At 47.5% G+C, this 23,112-nt stretch overlaps 1 protein-coding gene and 1 long non-coding RNA gene across 2 annotated transcripts in view; both read left to right on the forward strand.

Annotated features, from left to right (window-relative positions):
* Dgat2 (diacylglycerol O-acyltransferase 2) overlaps positions 1–12,699 on the forward strand; it is a 30,398-nt gene extending 17,699 nt beyond the window's left edge. The window contains exons 3-8 of the mRNA XM_027942569.2: positions 1,729–1,836; positions 2,219–2,289; positions 7,689–7,893; positions 8,460–8,634; positions 9,839–10,041; positions 11,562–12,699. Of these exons, the coding sequence (XP_027798370.1) occupies positions 1,729–1,836; positions 2,219–2,289; positions 7,689–7,893; positions 8,460–8,634; positions 9,839–10,041; positions 11,562–11,716 (917 nt within the window). The 3' untranslated portion in view covers positions 11,717–12,699. The remainder of the gene's footprint in view (positions 1–1,728; positions 1,837–2,218; positions 2,290–7,688; positions 7,894–8,459; positions 8,635–9,838; positions 10,042–11,561) is intronic.
* A 4,605-nt stretch (positions 12,700–17,304) lies between these two features.
* LOC139706892 (uncharacterized) lies at positions 17,305–21,378 on the forward strand. Its single transcript, XR_011708579.1, has 2 exons — positions 17,305–20,009; positions 20,792–21,378. It is a non-coding gene; the product is annotated as an uncharacterized lncRNA (long non-coding RNA).
* Positions 21,379–23,112: the final 1,734 nt, after the last annotated feature.

A 23,112-nucleotide genomic window follows, 5' to 3' on the forward strand; every position in this document is an offset into this window, starting at 1 on the left:
GATGTGGGAGCTAGAATAGATCCCTTTCCAGGCCCAAGATAAACTGCAAATCAGTCTTAACATAGACGTGGCTCTTTGCCCAGCTGCCTTAAGGATCCCACAGTTGCCTTTAACAGGTCTTATAGCCTGCAAAAGCTCCCTTAGACTCAGCTTCCCTAAGCAGGTCCTGAGAAACAGATGTCTGGTCACTAGTCACTGTCCCTCCCAAGGTAGTTGTACCCTGGGGAAAGGCTGGCTCAGGAGTGTAGAATGTGACCGGACTGGGGATGATAAGGGCCGCCATTTCCCCTAGGTTCACCAAGGGTCTGCATCTAGCCATGTCCTCTCCCACATACACCCAGAGGAAGGTCAGTGTGGTAGGAAGAAGATGGTATGGAATTCTCAGGCCAGGAAGCTCAGTGTTCAGGAGAGAGTGGGCACACAGATTTGGCCTCTCTCATACCTTTCCTATCAAGCATGAGTCCTACTGCCCCCTGGTCTTGTGTTGAGTGCCAGGGAACAAAGATCTGGCCCCTCCCTAATGCGGAGAGTTCAGAGATGAGAGAGTCCTGTGGGATGGTTTGGTATTGGAGAGCACTTCTGAAAGGGTTGAGGTCTAAGCTGGGCCTTGAAGGCTGAGGTTGGAAAGAGAGAAGCCCTGGTGAGGTTATCTAAGTGTGAACCAAGAGATAAACCAGGCTACCTATCAGCTTTCCTTCCCTCCAGTGCCAGCTCATTCAGACTTATGGCCAGCAGGTCCAGAACACAGTGACCAAATGGAAGCTGGCCCCCAGGGGAGTCTTCAAGTGTCCTGTTTTTTTTTTTTTTTAATGTAGTGCTAGGAATTGAACCCAGTGCCTCACGTGTGCTAGGCAAACGTTCTATCACTGAGCTACAACTCCAGGCCCTGTTGGATTTTTGATGAGAGGAAGGCTGACAGGGTCTGAGCTTTGGCCTGGGACTCCTTGTCTCTCTGTTGTGTTGGAAGGGGGACAGCCCTCCTCTTGGGGCAGGAGTCCCCTCTCTCAGGTTCCTTCAGTGACAGTCTGAAATTTCTCATTTTTGGTGAATTTCTAAAGCCTAGTGCAGACTATGAACTTTAAAATCAGACTTGAATTCGAATCCTGTCTCTGCCACTGTCCTGCCAGGTGACCTTGGGCAAGTTATCTTCCCCCTCAACCTTCAGTTTTTCCTCTCTAAAATGGGCTAGGGCTGGGAATATAACTCAGTTGGTAGACTGCTTGCCTAGAATGTACAAGACCCTAGTTTCAATCCCCAGCACCACAATGAATAAATAAGTAAAATTTTAAAATGGGGAAAATGTCACCTTAGTTCAGTGACTCAGTGGTTCAGTTCAAGACTTGAAAAGTTGAGAAAAGCACTTAGTAGATATTTCCTCCCTTTACCCATAGTAACTTTGTTGGGCACTTGTGTATGCAGGACTTACAAGGAGGGACAATAAGAATAGCTTCAAGTCTCCTTCCTCTGATGCTACTTCCCAGAAAACATGGAACCCAGGTGCCTGTCAGTGCCAGGACAGCCTGTCAGAATCCGAGAGATGAGGCTCACGTCCTGTGTGCCGAGCATCCCTTTAGCCATTGCCAGGGGTAGGGTCTGTGGGCCTCCATGCTGTGGCTCTGTCTTTGCCTAGCTTAGTACCACAGGAAACACTCCACCAGTGTCCAGAGGGGAGCCTGAGACCCAGCCAGGAGGACAGGGCCTGACCTGTGGCCATCTGCCCCCCACCAGGAGTGGCCTGCAGCGCCATCCTCATGTACACCTTCTGCACTGACTGCTGGCTCATAGCTGTGCTCTACTTCACCTGGCTGGCATTTGACTGGAACACACCCAAGAAAGGTAAGTGCCAGGTCTCCCACCCACTCCCTGGCCCTGGAAGCCTGCCCCTCCTGCACCGCTGCAGTTCCTCACCACGGGCTCTGCCTTTTTCTACTTAATTCCTACTTTATGAAAAGCACTGGGCTAGTCCAGTGTGTAGTTTTGGGTGGGGGGTTAAAAGCTCCTCACAGGATACCATCCTGGTCCCTATGGATGCTCCCCCTCAGTCAAGAGTTTGTATAATGGGGAGTATGTGGGAAAGGGCCCAGTGGGCAAGGACAAAGATGCCACATGAGCTGACAGTCCCCTACCTCAGGGTTTCAGACTGGCTCTGTCTTGTCTGCCTTGTCCAAATGTCCCCCACTCCTACTTCTTCCCAATACTGTATTTTGTTTCTTGGAAGGTGGCAGGAGATCACAGTGGGTACGAAACTGGGCTGTGTGGCGCTACTTTCGAGACTATTTTCCAATCCAGGTAAGGACTCATTCTATCTTGGGAGGGTGGGAATTGGTGAAAATCTCAACTCAGACCTTAACCTACCCATGCAGAGTGGCCACTTATGTGGTGATGAACTGTGTGGGCTCTCCCTGCACCTGACTTTATGCAAGATTGGAGGCAATTTCAGATATGTATAATGCCAGACCAGGTGAAGAGAAAAGTTAAGACTTCAGGGAAAAGTACTAATATTTCAAACACAAGGGGAAACAACAGTTGAACTTCACATTCAGCTCTGAGCTTTCTGGCAGCAAAGTAAAAAAGACAAACATGATCGTCATTGGCTTCTTGTTTTGAAAATGGAAGATATGTGTGTTGGTTCTTTGGGGAAATGAGACTTGATCTAGCCTTTAGATCTAAAAGATCACTGAGAGCCTGAGTGACAGAAGGAGCAGGTATAATAGCATATATTATGACCATTGTTTGTTTTCCCTTCAGTGAATATTAAGGACATAATTTAAAATGGAGGTGATTTATCAAGAGCAATACTAAGGTAGTCTAAGCTCATCTGGCCCGAACCAAGGATCGAACTGAAAGTAGCCTGTGAGGGGCTTTGTTTTCTTCCGAGGTCTTACAGAGTATCACTTCTCTCAGCCAGTTACTTGGGTCCTGGCCATGGGAATTAGGGCCCAGGAAATTTGATGAACAGTGAAAGAAGGATGAGAGCCCAGGTGCTGGAGTGGTTGGAGAAGGCTTCAGGTGGGAGCACCCAGCACTGCCTTAGGAGCACAGCAATGAGGGGGCAGAGAAAAAGGGAGAACATAAGCCCCAAGTTTGAAAAGTTGGGGGAGAGGAGCTGTTGAGGGGGACAAAGGAGAGGAAGGACCCAAAGAATCCTGAAGGTTTTCTCCAAAGGATAAAGACCTGCCAGCCGGCTCGCTCAGCACCCAGCCTGGCACACTCTAGCTACCAAGGCTGCCCAGCAGATGCAGCACATGAATGTGAAAGTGTGGTGTGTGATGCAGGGTGGTGTGTGATGCAGGGTGGTGTGCGTTTGCTGTTGTGAGTCAGCCACTGGGACAACCTGGAGGAGGTGGCTGGGCAACCCTGCATTCCTCCACTGCCTTGCATCTCATGGGGATGGCCCCAGGGCCAGCTCCTTCGGTCCACCCCAGTCCTTTCAGGTCCTTCCTGTTCCTCCAGATCAGGGCTCCCTCTCCTCCCTCTCCTGAGCCCTGTTACTCTGACTGTAAACAGTTGGAGGCTGTTGTTGCTGGGAGGATGTTGCATCATTGGATGCAACCCTCTCATTTTGGAGGTGAGGAAACTTAAGTCCCAAAGAGGAGCAAGGACTTGTCTAGGCTGCACAGCAGGTCCCCATGTCCTCACATCTCTTTTCCAAGAAGTCAGCTGGAAGTTGGAGCCATAGGTCATGTGCATGCTGGCCCTCTGAGGGCTCATGGAAACCAGGAACAGAGCTGGGCTGGGCCTGACTCAGCCTGGGACATTAAACCTCCACTTGAGGCCTTGTGCTGAGCTCTGTTCCTGCCCTTGTGGCCTCAGGCTCCCCTCTGTTCCAGGAGGATTTGGCCTTGGAGATTGACGTCAGGTCTTACACTCTAGGGTTGTGTGTGACCCTCCCATCCCACCCCCTTTGCCTGGCCTCTTGCCACAGGTTATGTAATGAGGATCTCCAGTTGTACCACCCACCCCTCCCCTCTTTCTTCTCTGTGTGGCTCTTAGATCTTTGTCACCAGAGCAGCTCAACTGGTCCAGAGAACATCTCTTTTTCTGGCACAGGTGGGGCTCAGCTGTCAGCCATAGCTACCTATACTGCCGGCTTCCTGGAAGAGGAGCAGCCAGTTCCCTGTTCCCTCTCCCTGAGGTAGAGGCAGGACCTTTGGAGAAGAGACTGGGAAAGACTCTGTCCAATTGCTTCATTTCACAAATGGGCAGAGCAGGCCAAGAGAGGAAGGACTGTCCCAAGGTCACAAAGCAAGATGGTATAGGAGCCAACTTGCCTGCTTCATGGCCCATGTTCTTATTCCTCTGTTCTTACTCCTTCTGCTTTAGGGCCCATGTTCTTCCATTCTTCTGCCACAGGGCCCTGCTGTGTAAGCTTGGGCAAATCCTTGCTCTTTCCTGGGCCTAAGTGTCTTCCTCTGTTTGGGGCTAGGGTAGGAAAATCTATTGGAGCACCTTCCTAGCCTAGGAGGCAGGGCATGAGGAGTGACCTGCCAGGAATGTGTCCCAGGCTCATTTTGGCCCAAAGGTCTGGCTTGGCCCCTGTTGGGCTGGGATTTTGCCATGGGAAACAGGGAACATGAGAGCAGGCAGTCAACAGTCTTCAGCTGTGGTGTCCTTTCTCCTCCAGAGTGGACCTTCTCTCCCGCACTGGGGGAAGACACTGTGAAGGAGAGCTAGTTCAAAGCTGTATCAGGCTGAGCGTGGTGGTGCATACCTGTAATCCCAGTGACTTGGAAGGCTGAGGCAGAAGGATCACAAGTTCCAGGCCAGTCTTGGCAACCTAGCGAGGCCCTAAGCAACTTAGTGAGACCCTGTCTTAAAATAAAAGGAAAAAAAAGGGGGGGTGGGGTGGGGACTTGGTTTAAAGTGCTGCTGGGTTCAATCCTCAGTACAAAAACAAACAAACAAACCCAAAACCAGAAAAGCTGTTTCAGTTGCCTGCATTCTTCTGGGGTCCCCACCAAAGGCCATTAAGCTTCACAGTGCCCCAAGGTACCTCATTTAACCATTTATGCCATCAGAGTCCTGGGGAGGGATGAAATGATTTATAAAGCTAGCTGGGCTCCTACCAATTGACTCCTACATCTTCATTATATGACCAGGGAAAAGCACAGTTGGGTGCCTTGTCCAGACAGAGATGATTCACTGTTACCTCCTCAGGGAAAGCAGCAGCTCCTTTCTCTGAGCCCTGGTTTCCACCTTGTCATCAAGGAATGGCCTGATCTTCAGGGCTCTGCTGGCCCCTTCAGGACACACATCCAGCCTGGAGTGTTTTCAGCCTGTAATGGCTGCCTTGGCTCCTACCTTGATACCTATCTTTCTTTCTGTGGAAACTGGCTCAAGGTTTAAATTCTGGCTTTGCTGAGCCCTATATAGGTAGGCAGAGCTCTGTAGGAGGCCAAACAACAGCCTTGCCCAGCTCTTGTCAACCTGGCTCTTTCACATGCCCTTGCTGCCCCCCACCCTGGTGGTGGAAAAGTCCTCTGCTGCTGCTCATTTATTTGGTGGGCAGCTAAGAGCTGGCTGGATTTGTGTGTGCGTGTTTTGTTTTGGTACTGGAGATTGTACCCAGGGGCACTTTACCACTGAGCCACATTCCCACCCCTCTTTATTTTCTATTTTGATACAGGGTCTCACTAAGTTGCTGAGGCTGGCCTTGAATTTGCCATCTTCCTGCCTCAGTTTCCTGAGTCACTGGGATAACAGGCATGTGCCACAGTGTACCCAACCTGGTTGGCTTTTTGAGCAGCTTTAAAAGGCAAATGTGGTACAAATGTTCCACACAGCAGGGACTAAAACTTAGGGATTCGGGCTCACATGCACACATATTGGCAGCTGTATGTGGCCAGTGGTATCCTGATATATCCCCTTTAGTCCTCTGTCCCCTGAAGATTTAGATTTCTATTTTCTGAGGCCAGCACTAGCACCTATACCCCCAAAACTGATCACAGGGACCCTCACTGAGCCAGGAGATCCCCAAATCTGGAGTCACAGAAAATTTTGATGTTCTGCCAGTGGCCAGGGACTTTGTTTCCTGCTGGCTTCAATGCAAGAAAGAGACAGTGACAGGCACTCAGCTGGGAATGTGCTTGAGGCTTGCCAAGCTGAAAAGACCCACATGTTCATATTTCTGGAAGTTTATCTCATGAAAACAATCAGATATATGGGCAAAATTAAGGTATTTATTGAAGCACTATTTCTTTTTAAAATATTTTTAATTATAGATGATGGACACAATACTTTTATTTATTTACTTTTTGTGGTGCTGAGGATCAAACCCAGTGCCTTACTTAGGCTAGGCAAGTGTTCTACCACTGAGCCACAACCCCAGCCTCTTGAAGCACTGTTTGTAAAAGGGAAAGTTTAGATGCCTTTAAAATGTCCCTCTACTGGGTTTGAGTTGGTGCTACTACACATACATAGCTGTGCAACAGCAGGCCAGGCAGCTGCAAGGAGACCAAGGGATTTGGGTCAGGACCAGTAGTAGCTCGGATGTATTTGGTAGAAAATTTTTAAAAAATGATACTCAGCCTGTAAGTTCATGTTTGTGTTTTATGAAAAGAGGCATATGCATTTTTAAGTAAAAGATAAGAACACTTTGTCAAGAGTGGTTTATCTGGATGGAGGGAGGTATTGCAGGGATTGTTTTTCTAATGTGAAAAAAGTAATGTTTTATAAACAAAATACCCTTATCTTCCTCCCTCTCAAGAATCTCTGCCCCCATCATGTTCCCTAGGTAGGTATCTCAGGCCTGGTGTCTCTCTCTCTTTTTTTTTTAACCTTTATTATATTTATTTATTTTTATGTGGTGCTGGGGATCGAATCCAGGGCTTCACACGTTCTAGGCGAGTGCTTTACCATTGAGCCACAACCCCAGCCCCCCCCCCCCCAGGCCTGGTGTCTCTTATTGCTCAGGGTTTAGGGACACTTTGTAACACCTACCTCTCATAACACCAGTTTCAGGGTAGGCAGTAGACCCTGAGGAAGCCAGTCAATGTTTGGAGCATCTCAGGACAACTTTGTTGACAGTACCACAGGCCAGGTCATTGACTGTCACAGCCATTGGGCTAGCCACCTCTCCCCTCCACACACCTGGGTCTGGCTAGAACAGGGCTGATAGTTACCCTCTCTTGTCTTTCCTACCTCAGAACCTGAGCTGAGCTTGGCTTCTGGCAGGAAGTTTCCATTTAGGCCAGCTGCACTGCCTCTTTTCTGGGCTGGAGGAGTAAGAGCTGGGCTGTACTGGGAGCAGCTGAGGAGCCTCAGGCTGCAAGCCCAGACAGACCCTCCCTCCCAGGGCTGGGAAGGCTGCTGGTACAGGCAGAACTTGCAGTTGAGACCTGCTTGCCTAACTAAAGATTTGGAGCTTCACCCTGATAGAGTGTGGACCCCCTCTTTAGTTTGAGAGTGGCAAGGGTTGGATTTGGGCTTTAGAGCAGTTGTTCTGGCTTTGGTGAGGAGGAGGGACCGAGAAGAGGGGAAGACAGGAGGCCAGTGGAGTGAGGCTGTGGAATGAGGGAGAAGACTCCCCCCTCCTAGTCCAAATGGTGCCTGCCAACCACCTGTGGCCCAGAAATGAGAGTCTGAAGTTAGATGTGGAATGCCACTGCGTCCTTTGGGCACACCTTCTAAGTGGGTCCCTTTGTCCCTTTCCTGGCCAGTTGCCTCTGACCTAAAGTTTTCCTTGGCAGCTGGTGAAGACACACAATTTACTGACCACCAGGAACTACATCTTTGGATACCACCCCCATGGCATCATGGGCCTCGGTGCCTTCTGTAACTTCAGCACAGAAGCCACTGAAGTAAGCAAGAAGTTCCCTGGAATAAGGCCCTACCTGGCCACATTGGCTGGCAACTTTCGGATGCCTGTGCTGCGGGAGTACCTGATGTCCGGAGGTGAGAATTCACCCCTGCTGGCTCTGCTGCCCAGGGCTGAGCCTCCCCATCAAGCAGGGCAACACAGGAGGCTGACAGGGTCCTGTGTTGGGAGCTGCAACTTGCCGCAGACATATTGGGTCAGGGCTGAGCAGGAGTCTCCAGGATTCATCTTGGTTAACAGCCTCCCCCTGAAGTCTCCTCTTGACAGTCCTTTTTCTGGGTGCCCAGCCTTCTTATTGTCCATTGTACAGCCTCCTCAGGGTTCATGGCACTGTTGCTGTCCCCTGCCAATTGACACATTGGGATTCCTAGCATCTGGCATCAGCATAGCAGAGTTAGAACCTCAGGGGAAATTTGCTGAATTAATGAACTCCCCAAAGAACCTTGCATCATGCCCACTGAATAGATAAGAAAGCCAAGGCTCAGGAAAAGGGATAGCTTACATAGGGTAATACAGCTTCTACGTGGGTGAATTAGGTCTGGGGCCCAAGTACAGGGTTTTGTGTTTTACACTTGACTGTGCACAGTTGGTGGGGAGTGGTTCAATGAGCAGTCCTGACAGTGTGTCCCTTCCTGTCTAATAGGCATCTGCCCTGTCAACCGGGACACCATAGACTACTTGCTTTCAAAGAATGGGAGTGGTAACGCCATCATCATTGTTGTGGGGGGTGCAGCCGAGTCCCTGAGCTCCATGCCTGGCAAGAATGCTGTCACCCTGCGGAACCGAAAAGGCTTTGTAAAGCTGGCCCTGCGCCATGGGTAAGTATACACACACACATCCAGCATTTGCTTCAGCCCAGGGCAATAGGATGGGCTTGGATTCTCCTTGGCCTTTGGAGACAAAGCCCAGCCCACCCCCACTGAAGGCATAAAAGCATAGAAGGGGAGGAGCATGTTGGAGCCCAGACAGCACAGTTTAGTCCAAGTTTGCCCAAGTGTAGACAGGTGTCTGGGTGGAGCAGAGCTGTAGCTTGTGGCCTCTTCCTCACTTGCAGGACTACAGAAAAACTTACCATCTGGGGCCAGATGGGCTGTTAGGAAAGCAAGAGGTCAGGATGAGGATGGCCTGGCTAGAAACATCAGGGAATGTTTGTTGGAGGGTGACCCTGAGAACAGGCAGAGAGGAACTGGGCAACTTGGGTCTCTGTGACCCCTGTGTGGAAAACCAGAAGCATATTCTGTGTTGCCACCTGATCAGCATATTCCATTTACCAAGCACATCCAGCAACCCAGAAAGTGAGGAGATTGAGTCCCCATTTCCCACTGGAGAAGATCAAGTATGGCTAACGGACTGGTGGGGACACATTGTAACATGCAGAGTCATGCTTCTTGTACTCCAGCTCCACTGCTTTCCTCCCAGATCTGGGTTCCAGGTGACTCAGGAGGAGGGTCCTGGGGTGACAGATCTCCAGTAATGCATAGGCCAACTGAGGGAGAGAGATGTAGCCTGTAATCACACACAAGTTAGGGAAGACACTAGACCATGTCATCAAGGTCCCATGTATCCTGGAGTGTGATATATGGACAGGGAGAACAGCCCTCCTCTCTGTTCCATTAGGACCCTGTCTTTATGCTTTGTAAGAGGCTGCTCTGCAGAACCCAGTCCTGGGGATGGTCAGATCAGACCCTGACAAGGAGCCCTAATGGTAGGGAAGGGAGTAGGGACAGATAGTGACAACACAGTGTGCTGAGGCTATGACACAGTGATGAGTTTAGGGCTGAGAGACCCCTGGGGTGGGGAGGGACGGGGAGGCAGGCCTTCAGGAAGAGGGTGAACGTAGGCCTTCCGGAGCAGGTACTGGCAAATGGGCAGGGGTTCATCAGAGTCTGTTGTGAGGCACATGTGGTTCTGGTCTACTCCAGGCCTGAGGGCAGCTTGGCTGGGGTGCAGGGCCTCTAGGGCTGACAGTAAGAACTGAGACCAGTGGTTGGAGTGTGACAGACCCTGGCCTCTCCCTTCCAGAGCTGACCTGGTTCCCACCTACTCCTTTGGGGAGAACGAGGTATACAAGCAGGTGATCTTCGAGGAGGGCTCCTGGGGCCGATGGGTCCAGAAGAAGTTCCAGAAGTACATAGGCTTTGCTCCCTGCATCTTCCATGGCAGAGGCCTCTTTTCCTCAGACACCTGGGGGCTGGTGCCCTACTCCAAGCCCATCACTACTGTTGGTGAGTCCCAACCTATACACCAAGGGCTGTCCTGAACACATCAAAATCCCAGAATAGGCCACCCAGCTGTGATGGCCGTGCTCTTAACCATGAGGACCTTGATGTGTTGGGTGCCGATGGAAATGGTCAGTGGGGGTAAGGGGTATATGGATCCATTTCTATGAACCTAGCAGCATGACAGGTGAGGAAATGAGACCTGCAGATGGTTTGCAGTACCCACTGGCCCATCTGGGAAGACAGTGTTCCAGCAAACACCTCTGGGGATGTGACGGGGATGCACAGGTACTTTAGGAGTTCCTATCAGTGGGGACCTTACCTCACTGCTGATAGGAATTATCAGTAAAAGAAGGGAGAAGAGAATTTCTGTCAGAAACAATAGCCTAAGTGAAGTTAGAGAAAGATTGTGTGGTTTTTTGAGGAGCAGAAAGAAAAAAGTGAGTACGAATGTTGCACAGACCTGGGAGAGATGTGGCAAAGCCTGGCCACACTCAGCCCTCAGCTGCATCGATTCAGGTATATTCAGGACAATTTATAGGATTGCAAAGAATTGCCTGTTTTTGATATTTGCAGAGCTGTGCATATGTGCACGTGGGCATGTGTTAAAGGTCACAAGTTGGTGATGTCACGGGAGCTTGTGACCCTGAGCAGTAGATTTGACGGGCCAAAGCTCACACAGATACTTTGCATTATCAGAAGCAGGTGTGTGATTTGTGCTGTGGTCAGAGACAAAGCAGTAGCAAGGCAGCAGGCACGCTTCCCTCACAGGCACTGCAGTCGGACAGGTCCTCTGGCAGTGCCAAGGAGGGGCTCTTTGCCTTGAGGAAGGAAAGCTGCTGGAGAGCATTTGGGAAGGGAGATTCAGATTTGCATTCTAAAGTGATCCCTGGGTCTTCTGGGGATGGGCAGAAATGGACAGGGAAGGTCAGTCTCCATGCTTTTGTGGTAGTGTCTTGAGCTGAGGGAGTGGCAGTAGAGAGAGAGGAGAATAAGTACAGGGATTTGGAAGAAATCTCAGAAATTGCACTGCAGGACTTAAGGGGTAGATTGGTTCTGCAGATGGAGCAAGATACAAAAATTAAACAGCGTAGCAGTGTTGGTTCTTCCTCTCCTGCCCTTACACGCTTTTCAGAGCTGTCACATTCTTCACAGACTCCTTAGAAAGACCCCATGAGGAAGGCTCCCCATGTGACAGACCCAGAACTGGGGCTCAAAGAGTCAATATGGCTCACCCAGAGAAGAGCAAAAGCAAAGCCATTTTACTTGATCCTCTGACTTTCACAGGAACTTCTACCAGGGTGCAGTGAATTAATTTTATCCGCTGTTTAGGGCTGTGTTGTCTTGGGCAGGGCCCTTCCCAAGTTCCTGGGTCTCAGTATTCTCATTTATAAAAAGGGACAATCTGAGACAGGTAGTTTCTGGTGTATGGTCAGCACATTGCACAGTCATTAAAGTCAGTAGATACCAGGAAGGGGTCGCCCAAGAGCACTGACTAACCAGCCACCTTTGCCCCATCCCTGCAGTGGGTGAGCCCATCACCATCCCCAAGCTGGAGCATCCAACCCAGCAGGACATCGACCTGTACCACGCCATGTACATGGAGGCCCTGGTGAAGCTCTTTGACAAGCACAAGACCAAGTTTGGCCTCCCAGAGACTGAGGTCCTGGAGGTGAACTGATTTAGCCCTTGGGGGCCAGCTACCGGAAGGAACCGGCTGCAAATCGTGCTTTTTGTTCTGTAAATTTGGAAGTGTCATGGGTGTCTGTGGGTTATTTAAAGAAATTATAATTTGTTAAACCATTACAATGTTAGGTCTTTTTTAAAGAAGAAAAAATATTTCAAGGTCTTTTACTTCCAGTCTGCCCTGCTCTAGGTGGTGGTCAACACAGCTGGGCCTTTATGGTTTCTCAACCAACCCTTCTTCCCCTTCCAAATGACAGAGAAGGCTCAGTTCTGATTAATTGGGGGAAGAAGGACAGCCATTAATGACTCAGGCCAGTTAGATGATTTGCTCTTTGCTCCTAGGGATGAGAGGCAGAAGCCACTTCTGACCCAGACACCTCTATTCCCACCACCCCATGCTTGACTACAGGACAGGTCCTTCTTGATGAGGGGAAGATGCAGAGGGTGCAGTTATTTGGGAGGGCAGTGGTGGGCATCTGGAATGCTCCAGTATGAGTCTCTTCTCTGCCTGCTTCAGCCTACCCCCAATCTCTCAAATCTGAGCCTGGACTGGCCTCCAGTGATACTGTGTTGGTGATAGGGCTGTCCCAGAAGCACCCTATCTTGGATTATCCAGTCACACATGAAGTTGGAGTGACTGTTGCTCAGGAGGCCGATGGCACAGGTTCCATACACTCAGCTTCGGCCTGGAGCATGTCTTTCCCAGTGGCCTCACTCTACCTGAGTCATGCCCCAAGTTTGGTGTGAGGAAGAATTCCTCTTCTGTTCACAGAGGGGCTTGGCCTCCTGTGCAACACTGGGTCCAGATCGAAGGCCCCCAAACTCGATCCTCACATATATGTGCCTTTCTGAGGGGGGGGGGTCTGTGGAGGAAACCTAGCCCCTCCTTTTTGTGTTATGTTTTCTCTCCATGAGATCATTGTACCATGTCAGTCTTTTGTATATTCCTAGACAAATAAATGGAAACAAGAACCCTCAGGCGTTATTGCTGGGGCTTTGTCTGTGTCCTGCTGCCACATGTGGGGAGGACCACGCCCCAGCTGGGCTGCCTGCCAGACTTCTGGTACACTATTCCTCCATGGCTATTTAACAAATAACTTCAGAACTTAGTGGCTTCAAACTTTTTCTCTTGTGGTCCTCAGAGTCAGGAGTCCAGGATTTGCTGGGTCCTCTGCTCAATGTCTCTGCCAAGGCTACAATCTAGTTGTTGACAAGGGTCTCAGTTGTCTCAAACCCCAAGAGAGGGAGGATCCACTTCCAAGGTCATTCATATGGTTGATGGCAGGATTCACTTCCTCACTGGCTGTTAACCAGAGGCCTCCCTTAATTCCTTGCCATGGGTGCCTTTCCATATGGTAGCTTGTGACACAGCAGTGGGATTCATAAGACAGTGAGCAAGAAGGGTCAGTCGGTAGAGTGCATGAACAGGTCAGAAGTTGCAGAGCTTCAGAGCCCAAACCTGGAAGGTGGTATAGGTTTTGCCATTCCTTTTAATTAGATGCAGGCATCTAGGTCTAGCTCATGCCTGAGAGGAGGAGTGAATACCAAGAGGCAAGGGCCATGGAGCAGCTAGACAAGCTACCCTATGTGATAAAGGACTGCTGTCTAGCAGGAGGGTCCTAGAATGACTGAGCTGGAAATTCCTTACAGATCACTTATCATGTTCCCTGCCCTTGGCCCAGCTACACCAAAAAGGGGGTGACCAGGCCTGCTGCCACCCTAGTGGTTACAAGGTCTCAGAAGATGCCACTTCTCTATGCTCTTGTTCCATTCAGTTCATTGAATACTAAGCATCTGGAAACCCCTCCCAGCTGAGGCCAAGGGACAACATTCCAGCCCCATTACTGCCAGAATACCTGTCCTGCCTGCCTTTGCCATTCCTCCAACCTGGAAGCTGCTCATCTGCTGGGAGCTGTGAGTGGGCTGCAGAGACTAACATCCTGCTGAGGACACAGATGGTCAGGGCTATGACACAGACACCTCTAACCCAATCTGGGGTGTCTCACTAAAGAAACAGTGCCTGAGCTGGGCCTCGAAGGGTAGCTGACAGTTTTCCAGGCAGGAAGGAGGAGGGAAGAACAGCAGGTGCAGGCAGGAGAGCTGGAGTTGCTGATTGGACAGACCAGGAGGTGTAAAGTCTGCAGGAGCACCTGACTTGGAATGGCAGGGAGTTGGTTTCTTCAGAGTTTCTAGAAGATGCAGTGAGAGGAAGTGCTCTGGAGAAGCAGGGTTCTATAGCACAAGACAGGCCTTAGGATGGAAAGCGCAGATCAGAAAACAGCAGTTCCCTGGGGATGGAGGCAAGGCCAGATTTCTGACAGAAGATCAGCTCCATCTCCACCCCCAGCCTGAGGCTGGCTGAACACTGGATTGCCAAGCTCAGCCTCTGGCTTCAGGTCAAGCTCTGGTTCTATTGTAGGCCATCCCATAAGGGGAGGCCATTATTCTCAAGCATTAATTTTGTGAATAGATATAACTCGTGTGTATTATGGAATTCTACTACCTCTGCCTAAGGAGAGCATCAGTAATAACCAGATCCTAAATTGCAGAGTGATACCCTTTCCATGGCAATGTATGTATTGCAGCAGCCTGTTCAGAGCAGAAGCCAGCCTGCTCTCAAACTGTGGCTGAATACTCCAGGTAAATGTTGGGAGTTTTTACCTCAGGAGAGGGAGATGGAGACTTTTACCAAAAGTCCCTGCCCTTGCATGGTGGTGGGGGCTGCAGCCCGACTGAAAATTGTCATTTCCATGATTGCAACTGTGGTTCCCAGATATGACCACAAGGGGGCACCAGGGATGGTTCTGAGGCAAAGGTCACATGACTCCCTGAGCTTCTGATAGTTTGACATTTGTCCAGCTCCTACCCTCAGCTAACTAAAAATGCTAAAATCATGGACTCGCAAACGTTCAGGAGTAGACAGTAAATTTATAATCCTCTGGAGCAAACACTCCTAATCTTGGGAACTTGGTACAGAGAAGCCAAAGCACTTTTCTCTACTCACACAGCTAATCAACATTGACCTTGCTTCCTCTTTACAGAGCATGAGAGGCTTCTTACTCAAACCTGATGCCCACACATTATTCTACATAGCCACAGTAAATCCATGAACACCAGGAAATTATCATAGAATTATTACTACCATCTAGTTCTCAGACTCAATTCAAATCTTAAAAGTTTATCAAAGTTTATCTTAAAAATGTATGTTTTTAGCAAAAGACTGAAGTTCAGAGCCACTATTATTTCAGTTTTCTTTGATCTTAAAACAGTTCCTCCATCTTTCCTCGACTATTATGACCTTGATAATCTAGGAGATTATGGTCAGGTTCTCAGAATTCTGTTCAGTTTTGTTTTATTTTAATTTCTTCATGATTGATTCAGGTTATCCATATTAGCAGACATATCACAGTCATGATGATGGGCTCTTCTCACCACATCCTATTAGGTGGCAGATGATGCCAGTTTAAATATCAGAATAAACAATGAATAGCACAGCTTATAACCTGTATGATTTCAGTATGTCCAATTACTGATGATAATCATCATCACTGGGTTAAGATGGTGACCACCCCACTTTTCTACTGTAAAGGTACTTTTTTTTTCATACTTTACAATTATGTAAATATTTCCTTATTTCTATTGATAAAAACCTCAGAAATCCTTATTTTTTCATTTTTGTGGATCCCATTTTATTCAGTGGGGCCATTCTGTCATTATTTATTCTGATACCTATACAGATTTGGGGAGTTGGGGCCTTTTAAAACTGGCTTTTGTGTCCTGTTGACATCATCTGCCTCCATCATTTTTAAAGTAGTCCCTTATTTTCTGGCACAACTAGATATCTCAGGATCATCTTGTGATTTATTTTAAATTTTATTGTAGTTGTATATGGACAGAATGCTTTTATTTTATCCGTTTTACATTTATGTGGTGCTGAGGATCGAACCCTGTCCTTCACACATGCTAGGCAAGCGCTGTGCCACTGTTACAGCCCCAGCCCCAGCCCCATCTTGTGATTTTTTTTCCTAGCCTAATCTTAGAATCATCTACCTCTCCACTGTCCTGGTTTCCCCTAATGGAGATGATACTTAGAAACAAAGATATGGGCAATTTGTATCGATGAACTTCAGGTTCCATCCTAGTTCTTTTTTCTCATATTATGATAGAGATAAAACTGTCTCCCTTTACCCTTCACTTATTTATTTATCTAACTAGCTGCTCAGCCCCTGTGTAAGGAGCCAATCTCTATTGTTGCCATTGCCCGCATCCTCAATCCTGGCACTGGCAGGACCAGCTTCTTGGGGCTGTTACCTATGCAGTGGCGCAGGGTCCCATGCTTAGATGGGCCCCATGCTTGATTTAACACTATCACCATCTCATAATTCTTAATTTTTGAACAAGGGACTTTGTATTTCATTTTGCACTGAGCCCTCAAAATTATGTAGGCAATTCTCATCCTCATCTTGCTTGAACTCTGGCACCTGTGCCACCTGGCTCCAGAGGGCCCTGCCAGATGGACAACTCATCACCCACTTCAGTTCTGAGGCTTGCGCCAGGATCCTTCCTCCCACCCTCCTGCCCCTGCTTGGAAGCCCTCCTCATGTTACTCTGGTTCTGACTCTCTGCTCTGGAACTCCTCGCCTCTAAGCTCCCCTCACAAGGCTTTACCATTTTGTTTTTGGCCCCTCCCTATGGGGTTTTGTTTAAAATTATTTTTTTTAAGTTGTAGATGGACCCAATACCTTTATTTTATTTATTTATTTTTATGTAGTGCTGAGGATTGAACCCAGGGCCTCGCATATGCAAGGCAAGCCTACCGCTGAGCCACAACCCCAGCCCCTTAAATTATTTAGGAAGAGGAAGAACTGCTTAGGGAGTTTTACCCTTAGGATTTTTTGCAGCTATGCTTTGCTGTGGATGGGAGTGAGGTTCTCATCCTCTTGGCAAAATTTAGTCTTAAATAGTATATTCTAATTAATAAAGGAAGTGTAGTATAGGAGACCTGGGTTCACACTGTCAATTTGCCCCAAAGAATCACGTGACTGCGGGCAAGTCATTGCTATTTCTGAGCCTCTTTGTAGGGATCTGTAAATCTAAGAAAATGCCTGCTTCATAGAATCCCCTGGAGATTGACCAGAGTAATGTATGTATGTAAAGCACTTAGCAAACATTAGTCTACTCTTGCCCCAGAGAAACCTGGAGGTTCAGGGAAGGGAATCAGTTTGCCTAAATCCCTGCAGCTAATAAGCTGCAGGTCCACACTGATCCAGGGCTTTGATCCCAGCTTAGAGGCTTCTAGACACACTACTTTATATCTAGGGTGTTACTTTCCAGAAACTCAGTAACATCATGCCTGCCTGGGGAGAGTTCCCCAATCATGGAATCAGCCTAACAGGAAATCAGGCATCATTTGAGCCCTTTTATTCCTGGGAACTTAGTGATATTTCTTTGTTCTAATTGTCCTCAAATTCATTGAAGAAATGTCCCCAATTCAGTGTTAACCATTTTCACTTTTCCTACCCTTGAATTCACTTTTGACACAGTTGACAGAGTGACATTTCTTTCTTTTTTTGGGGGGGGGGGGTGGTGGTGGGAGGGGGATCCTGGGGATTGAACTCGGGGGCACTTGACCACTGAGCCACATCCCCAGCCCTATTTTGTATTTTCTTTAGAGACAGGGTCTCACTGAGTTGCTTAGTGCCTTGCTGTTGCTGAGGCTGGCTCTGAACTCACCATTCTCCTGCTTTAGGCTCCTGAGCCTCTGGCATTACAGGCATGAGCTATACCCTGCCTGGCCAGAGTGACATTTCTAAACCATAAATTGGGTCACGTCACTTCCCTGCTTAACACTTCAACAGTTGTTGATATACCTCCAAGAAATCCACATTCCACTGTGGCCTACAATGGCGGGATTTGGCCCCTGCCAGAATCTCCTATTTCATTCTGTGCTGGATTAAACTTGAGAAGCTCCAAGCACTGTAAAGATAGTATCACTTCTGCTATGCAAAATTATGTATAGAAACAATACCAAAATGTAAAAGAAATGAAAGGAGGTCTTTGGTTTTGCTTTGTTTTTGAAATGGCAATTTTTTCAAAAATGTTTTCCTCCTCAGCACTGGCTGCTCTCTGCCCACTCCTGCCTGGCCTTCTCTTTTAGTTCCCTTAGAGCTCCCTGTGCCTTTTTTAGGCCATTCCTCCTTTTCCCCGAGCCTACACTGCTTCTCTTGCTCACATTAGTCTTTGTCCAATTGACTCCTTTGTGTCCTTCAGACCTCATTATAAAAGCCTTATTCCTGAGGAAAGTTTGCTCTGGATGCCTTTTGCTAAATCAGCCCCCTGGGTTAGATGTACTATATCCATTGTGTCTTACCCTGGCTGGCCTGGACAAGAGCCTGTGTCACACTGGCCCATGTATAGTCAGTGACAGCGTGAAAAACCATTGGAGCACACTCATAATCCCAGCAGCCCAGGAAACCTAGGCAGGAGGATCATAAGTTCAAAGCCAGCCTCAGCAATCTAGCAAGGCTTAAAGCAACTTATGAGACCCAGTCTCAAAAAATAAAAAGGATTAAGGATATGGTTCAGTGGTTAAGCACTCCTGGGTTGGGTTCAGTTCCCAGTACCAAAAAGAAAGAAAAAAAGAAATAGGTGGGGGGAGGAAGGAAGGGAGGAAGGAAGGAAAAGAAAAGAACAGAAACAAAGAAAGCAACACCTCTGGAATTGAGGAAAAAGCCCTGGTCTCGAGGACAAGAGACCCAAGTCTTTGTCTCAGCTTTGCTACAAGCTTTGTGTGACAGCCCAAAGAGAGTTTATTTCCTCCCTCTGGGGCTGTTCCAGTTAGGGAGCTAGAGGGGTGCTACAATTTGAATCTGAATGTTTGCGAAATTGGTCTCCAACCCCTGACATCACTGGGAGGTGGTAGCACCTTTGGGAGGTGGGGGCCTAGTAGAGGAAAGTCAAGTCACTGGGAACACGCCCTTTAAGTGGGTATTTGGATCCTACCCGCTTCCTCTCTCTCTTGCTTCCCAGCTGCCATGAAGTGAGTGGGCCTCCTCTGTCACATGCTCGCACCATGATATACTGTGCTGTCCTAGGCTCAAAACAACAGGGCCAAGTAACCATGGGCTGAAATCTCTGGAATCCTGATCCCAAATCGAGCTTTTCCTTGACTGATTATCTCAGGCATTTTGTTAAATAATGGAAAGGTGACTTCCTTAGGAGGCCTCTGAGTGACCCCGACATTTACTTCTGCAAACATTTATCCACTGACTACATTCAGTCAATTTCTCACTGAAGACTTGTTCCAGGTTTCCTGGTGTTTGTATTATGTCCTTTACATCAAGACACTAGAGATTCAGAGAGAAATCAAAAGCAAAGGTTCAAAGAAGAGAGAGAGCAACAAATAAATTATCCCATAGGACTAGGCACATGGAGACACAGACTGAAGAGAAATCAGACGGATGCGGGGAGCCCAGAGGAGGCCACAATTAGTTCAGCTCTGGGAAGAGTTTTTAAGAAAGTGACCTTGGAGGAAAAGGAGGAGAAACGCTGCCCAGGGACCTGCCCCTTGGCCTGTGCTCTGTGGATTGGATTCTTTGGGGGAATTGCCTCTTTGGGGTTTTATATTTCTCGTTTGGCCTTCTGCAAAACTCTGGTTTTAGTCCTTCCCCTTCAAAGCTGCCTCTCCAGGGCTGCCTGGGTGATCTTTCTAAAAGTGACTTCCTGTTGCCCAACTTCAAACTCAAGTTCTTCAGCCAGGTAGTCAGGTTCTTCTCAACTGGCACTGGAGGCTACTTCCAGCCTCTTAGCCGGTTACTGTCCCATGCAGCCTTTGTTTCAGCCACATTAGACTATGCTAATGCCATGTCCTCTGCTCTGAGCCTCTGCTTATGTTGTTCCTTCTGCCTAGAATACTCTTTTCCCCCTAGGAAGCCTTCCTGGAAAACAGGCTGCAGTTAGAACTTCCTCTTATGTGCTTTCATAATAATTTATATGTCATTTCAATTATTACACCTAGCACTTTATACTGAAAGGATCTGTGAACTCCTTTCAGTCAGGAATTCTATTTGCATTATTTCTTAAAATGAAGAAGGCCGGCCACTTGGCAAAGGTATCATTACTAAGCAAGTAAATGAACGGAAGAAAGAGCTCTATTGAAAGGAAGAAGATAGAGTTAATTTAATTAAGTTCAAGATATTAAAATATTAACCTTTCCTTTATTACTCTTATTTACCCAATGCATTAGGCCCATAAGGTGGGAAAAGGAAGAGGAAGCAAAGTGGATTGGGGTAGGTTTGGTTATTTGGCCCTGCGTACGTAATGATTTCAGTACTGTTTTGATCTGTTTTCTGTTGCTGTAACCAAAGAACTGAATCCAGCTAATTTATAAAGAACAGAAGTTTATTTGGCAAAGGGTTCTGGAGGCTGGGAAGTCTAAAAGCTTGGCTCCAGCTTTTGCTTGGCACCTATTAAGGGCCTTCTTGCTGCATCATAACATGGCTGAGTATATCACATGGCAAAGAAAGCCACTAACACCATCATGGAGGGCCTACTCTCATTCTCTCATGTAATCTTAATTATCTCCCAGAGACCCTACGTCCAAACAGCATTAATGTATAAATGTGGGGATTAAGTTTCACTTGTAAGTGGCTTAAACTAATTTTATGTTAAAATAGTCATATAATAAAATAGATTCAAATCCAAATAATGTAAACATTTTTAGAATAAGCCATATGAAAATAATGACAGGTAATGTTTATTGAACACTTACTATGTACAAGATAGTTTATAACCTTTTCTTGAATGTTTTGCAGGCAATAGGCTATTTGATTTCTCCCCATGTCTCCAGGGGTGGGAGTTCCAGGTCTTCTAATTTTTGTAGTATGTCTGAGTTGGGTTGTGTACTTGAAGCCTGCATTTCCAGCAACCAGCAGTCAGCCTGTGCAGAGTTGAACCTCAATAAAATCTTGTAGAGAGAATTGATCCTTCAGTCTCCACTCCACTGTGAAATCTGACTCTCAACTATTTTTTCTTTTGGCTCCCATTGCCCCTGGGCTTCCTTCCAATTCAGCACTGAGCAACTGGAGTATCACTTTTTGTATACTTACTGGATCTTCAAACAAGGAGTGGGCAGCTCCTCTAGGATCTGGGTTTCCCAGCACCTAGCAAAAAGTTTGACATAGAGAAGCTCTCTTGGACATTTGTTAAGTGTCAATTACTATTCACAAGGGATCCTCCCAAAGGAGGAAGTAATTCTGTGCACTCTTTCTAGGCCCATTTTCTTAACTCGTACAGTCGGCTGAATGATGGCACACTCTGTTCTAACCCCTGGGACCTGTGAATATGACCTTATTTGGAAAAGGGTATTTGCCAATATAATTCAATTAAGGATCTCAAGATGAAATCTGGATTATCTGGGTGGGCTCTAAATCCAATAACAAATATTTTATAAGAGAAAGAAGACACAGGAAGAAGAGAAGCTCATGTGGAGATAGGGGAAGAGATTATGTAGACAGAAGCCAAGGAATTCTTGGAGCCACCAGTGGATAGAAGAACAACAAAGGATTCTTCCCTAGAGCCTCTGAGAAAGCACCTTGACACCTTGATTTTGGACTTTTGGCCTCCAGAACCCTGAAAGAATAAATTCATTTTAAGCTATCTAGTTTGTGGTAATTTAATTTGGTGGCTTCAGGAAATGAATACAGCTTAGAAACAGAAACGTATTTTCTGTGAAATCCCACCAGATCCTGGCACCACAGAGTTGAACTAAATTGAGATTTGGGATTCATAACTACTTTCTTCTCAACAAACACCTGACCACACAACCTAGGCTCCCACCATGATTCAGAATAGGAGGCGATGACATCTGTGTGATGCAGCTCTGAGATTAGATCCAAGGTGTTTTTCAGATAGTATGTTTGCCTTTTTAATTTTTTTTTTTTTTATGGTTCTCTGGTTTGAACCCAGGGGCTCACACATTTTTAGCATGTGCTCTAGCACGGGGCTACATCCTCAGCCCACTGGGGAAAAAACCCACAAAACTTAAATGCAGCTATTATATGTCAGTTGTTACAGGGGCTTGTGACATACATTACTTACTTATACCCCATAGCAACCCTATTACTATTTTACAGATGGGAAAACTAAAACTGAGAGTGGGAAATGGGCTTTTTGTGTTACCTAGAGAGTGGCAGAGCCAAGATTCTCAAAGTGCCTGATTTCTGTTGTGTCTGACTCTAAAGCACTGTGTTCTTTTTGCTACATCAGTCCAGGTGGTGTAGGAATTCAGTCTGGGGGGAGAAGGCACATCAGTATCCTGCAGAATGACTCAGTGCTATTTATTTTAGAAGCAATTGCATATAGATTCTACCATTAAGATCAAACAAATCTTCATGGAAGAGAAGGCATTTGAGCTGTTTGTTTACATCGAAAAAACAATTCCTTATTCTCTGTCAGCACTGAATCCAGGGATGAATAAGGAAATGTCTTCTTGCTAGAGGGATTCAGAGAGAGAGAGAGAGAGAGAGAGAGAGAGAGAGAGAGAGAGAGAGTATGTGTGTGTGTTGGGGGGGGGGCGCTCGGGATTGAGAGTAGCGATTGGTAGTATGTGTTAAACATGCCTATTAAAGGACAAGGCAGCTGGGCGAGGTGGCACAAGCTTGTAATCTCAGCCGGCCGGTAGGCTGAGGCTGGAAGATCACACGTTCAAAGCTGCCTTCAGCAATTTGGTGAGGCCCTGTCTTAAAATAAAAAAAAGGCCTGGGGGTATGACTCAGTGGTTAAGCGCCCCTGGATTTAATCCCTGGCACTCCCCCCCCCCTCCCGCCAAGAAACAACAACAACAAAATCCCACAAAAACCCCAAACCACCAAACAATGCAATAGAATAATCAGGACTATGGTATAGGAAAGGTTTCTAACTCAAGGTCCCAGCAAAGATTTGGTGGGTAAGCAAGTTTTAGGGAAAGAAAAGTAGCAAAGGGTTTCCAGAGACAGCAGAAGCAACCCATCGGTATAGATGAAACAGCGTTCTGGGCAGTTGGCACACCTTTTGGCTCCAGAGTACTAGTTAGTGGAGTGCGAGGAGGGGCGTGGACTCGAGGGTAGAGTTGGTCGTGAAAGACTGGTGGGACTGCCGGACAGGACTCTGGTTTCATTCATCCTGCGTGGTAGCTCTCTGCTAAACTATAAAGCATTCCTTTTTCGTCTTCGCACGTTGATTATAACACCTCGGCAAAAGACTGCTTAAGGAGCCTGCAATGACTCTGCTCTAGCCTAGAGGGTCTCCGCCCTCTACCGGAGGCCTGTTACCATGACAACTAGGTCAGGGCGGAAGTGGCTCAGAAGACTGATTCTCACTAATCAGGTGACGCTCCAGCCTTCTGCACGTGAC

Source organism: Marmota flaviventris, chromosome 9 (assembly GCF_047511675.1).
Source record: "Marmota flaviventris isolate mMarFla1 chromosome 9, mMarFla1.hap1, whole genome shotgun sequence".
Classification (NCBI taxonomy): Eukaryota; Metazoa; Chordata; class Mammalia; order Rodentia; family Sciuridae; genus Marmota; species Marmota flaviventris.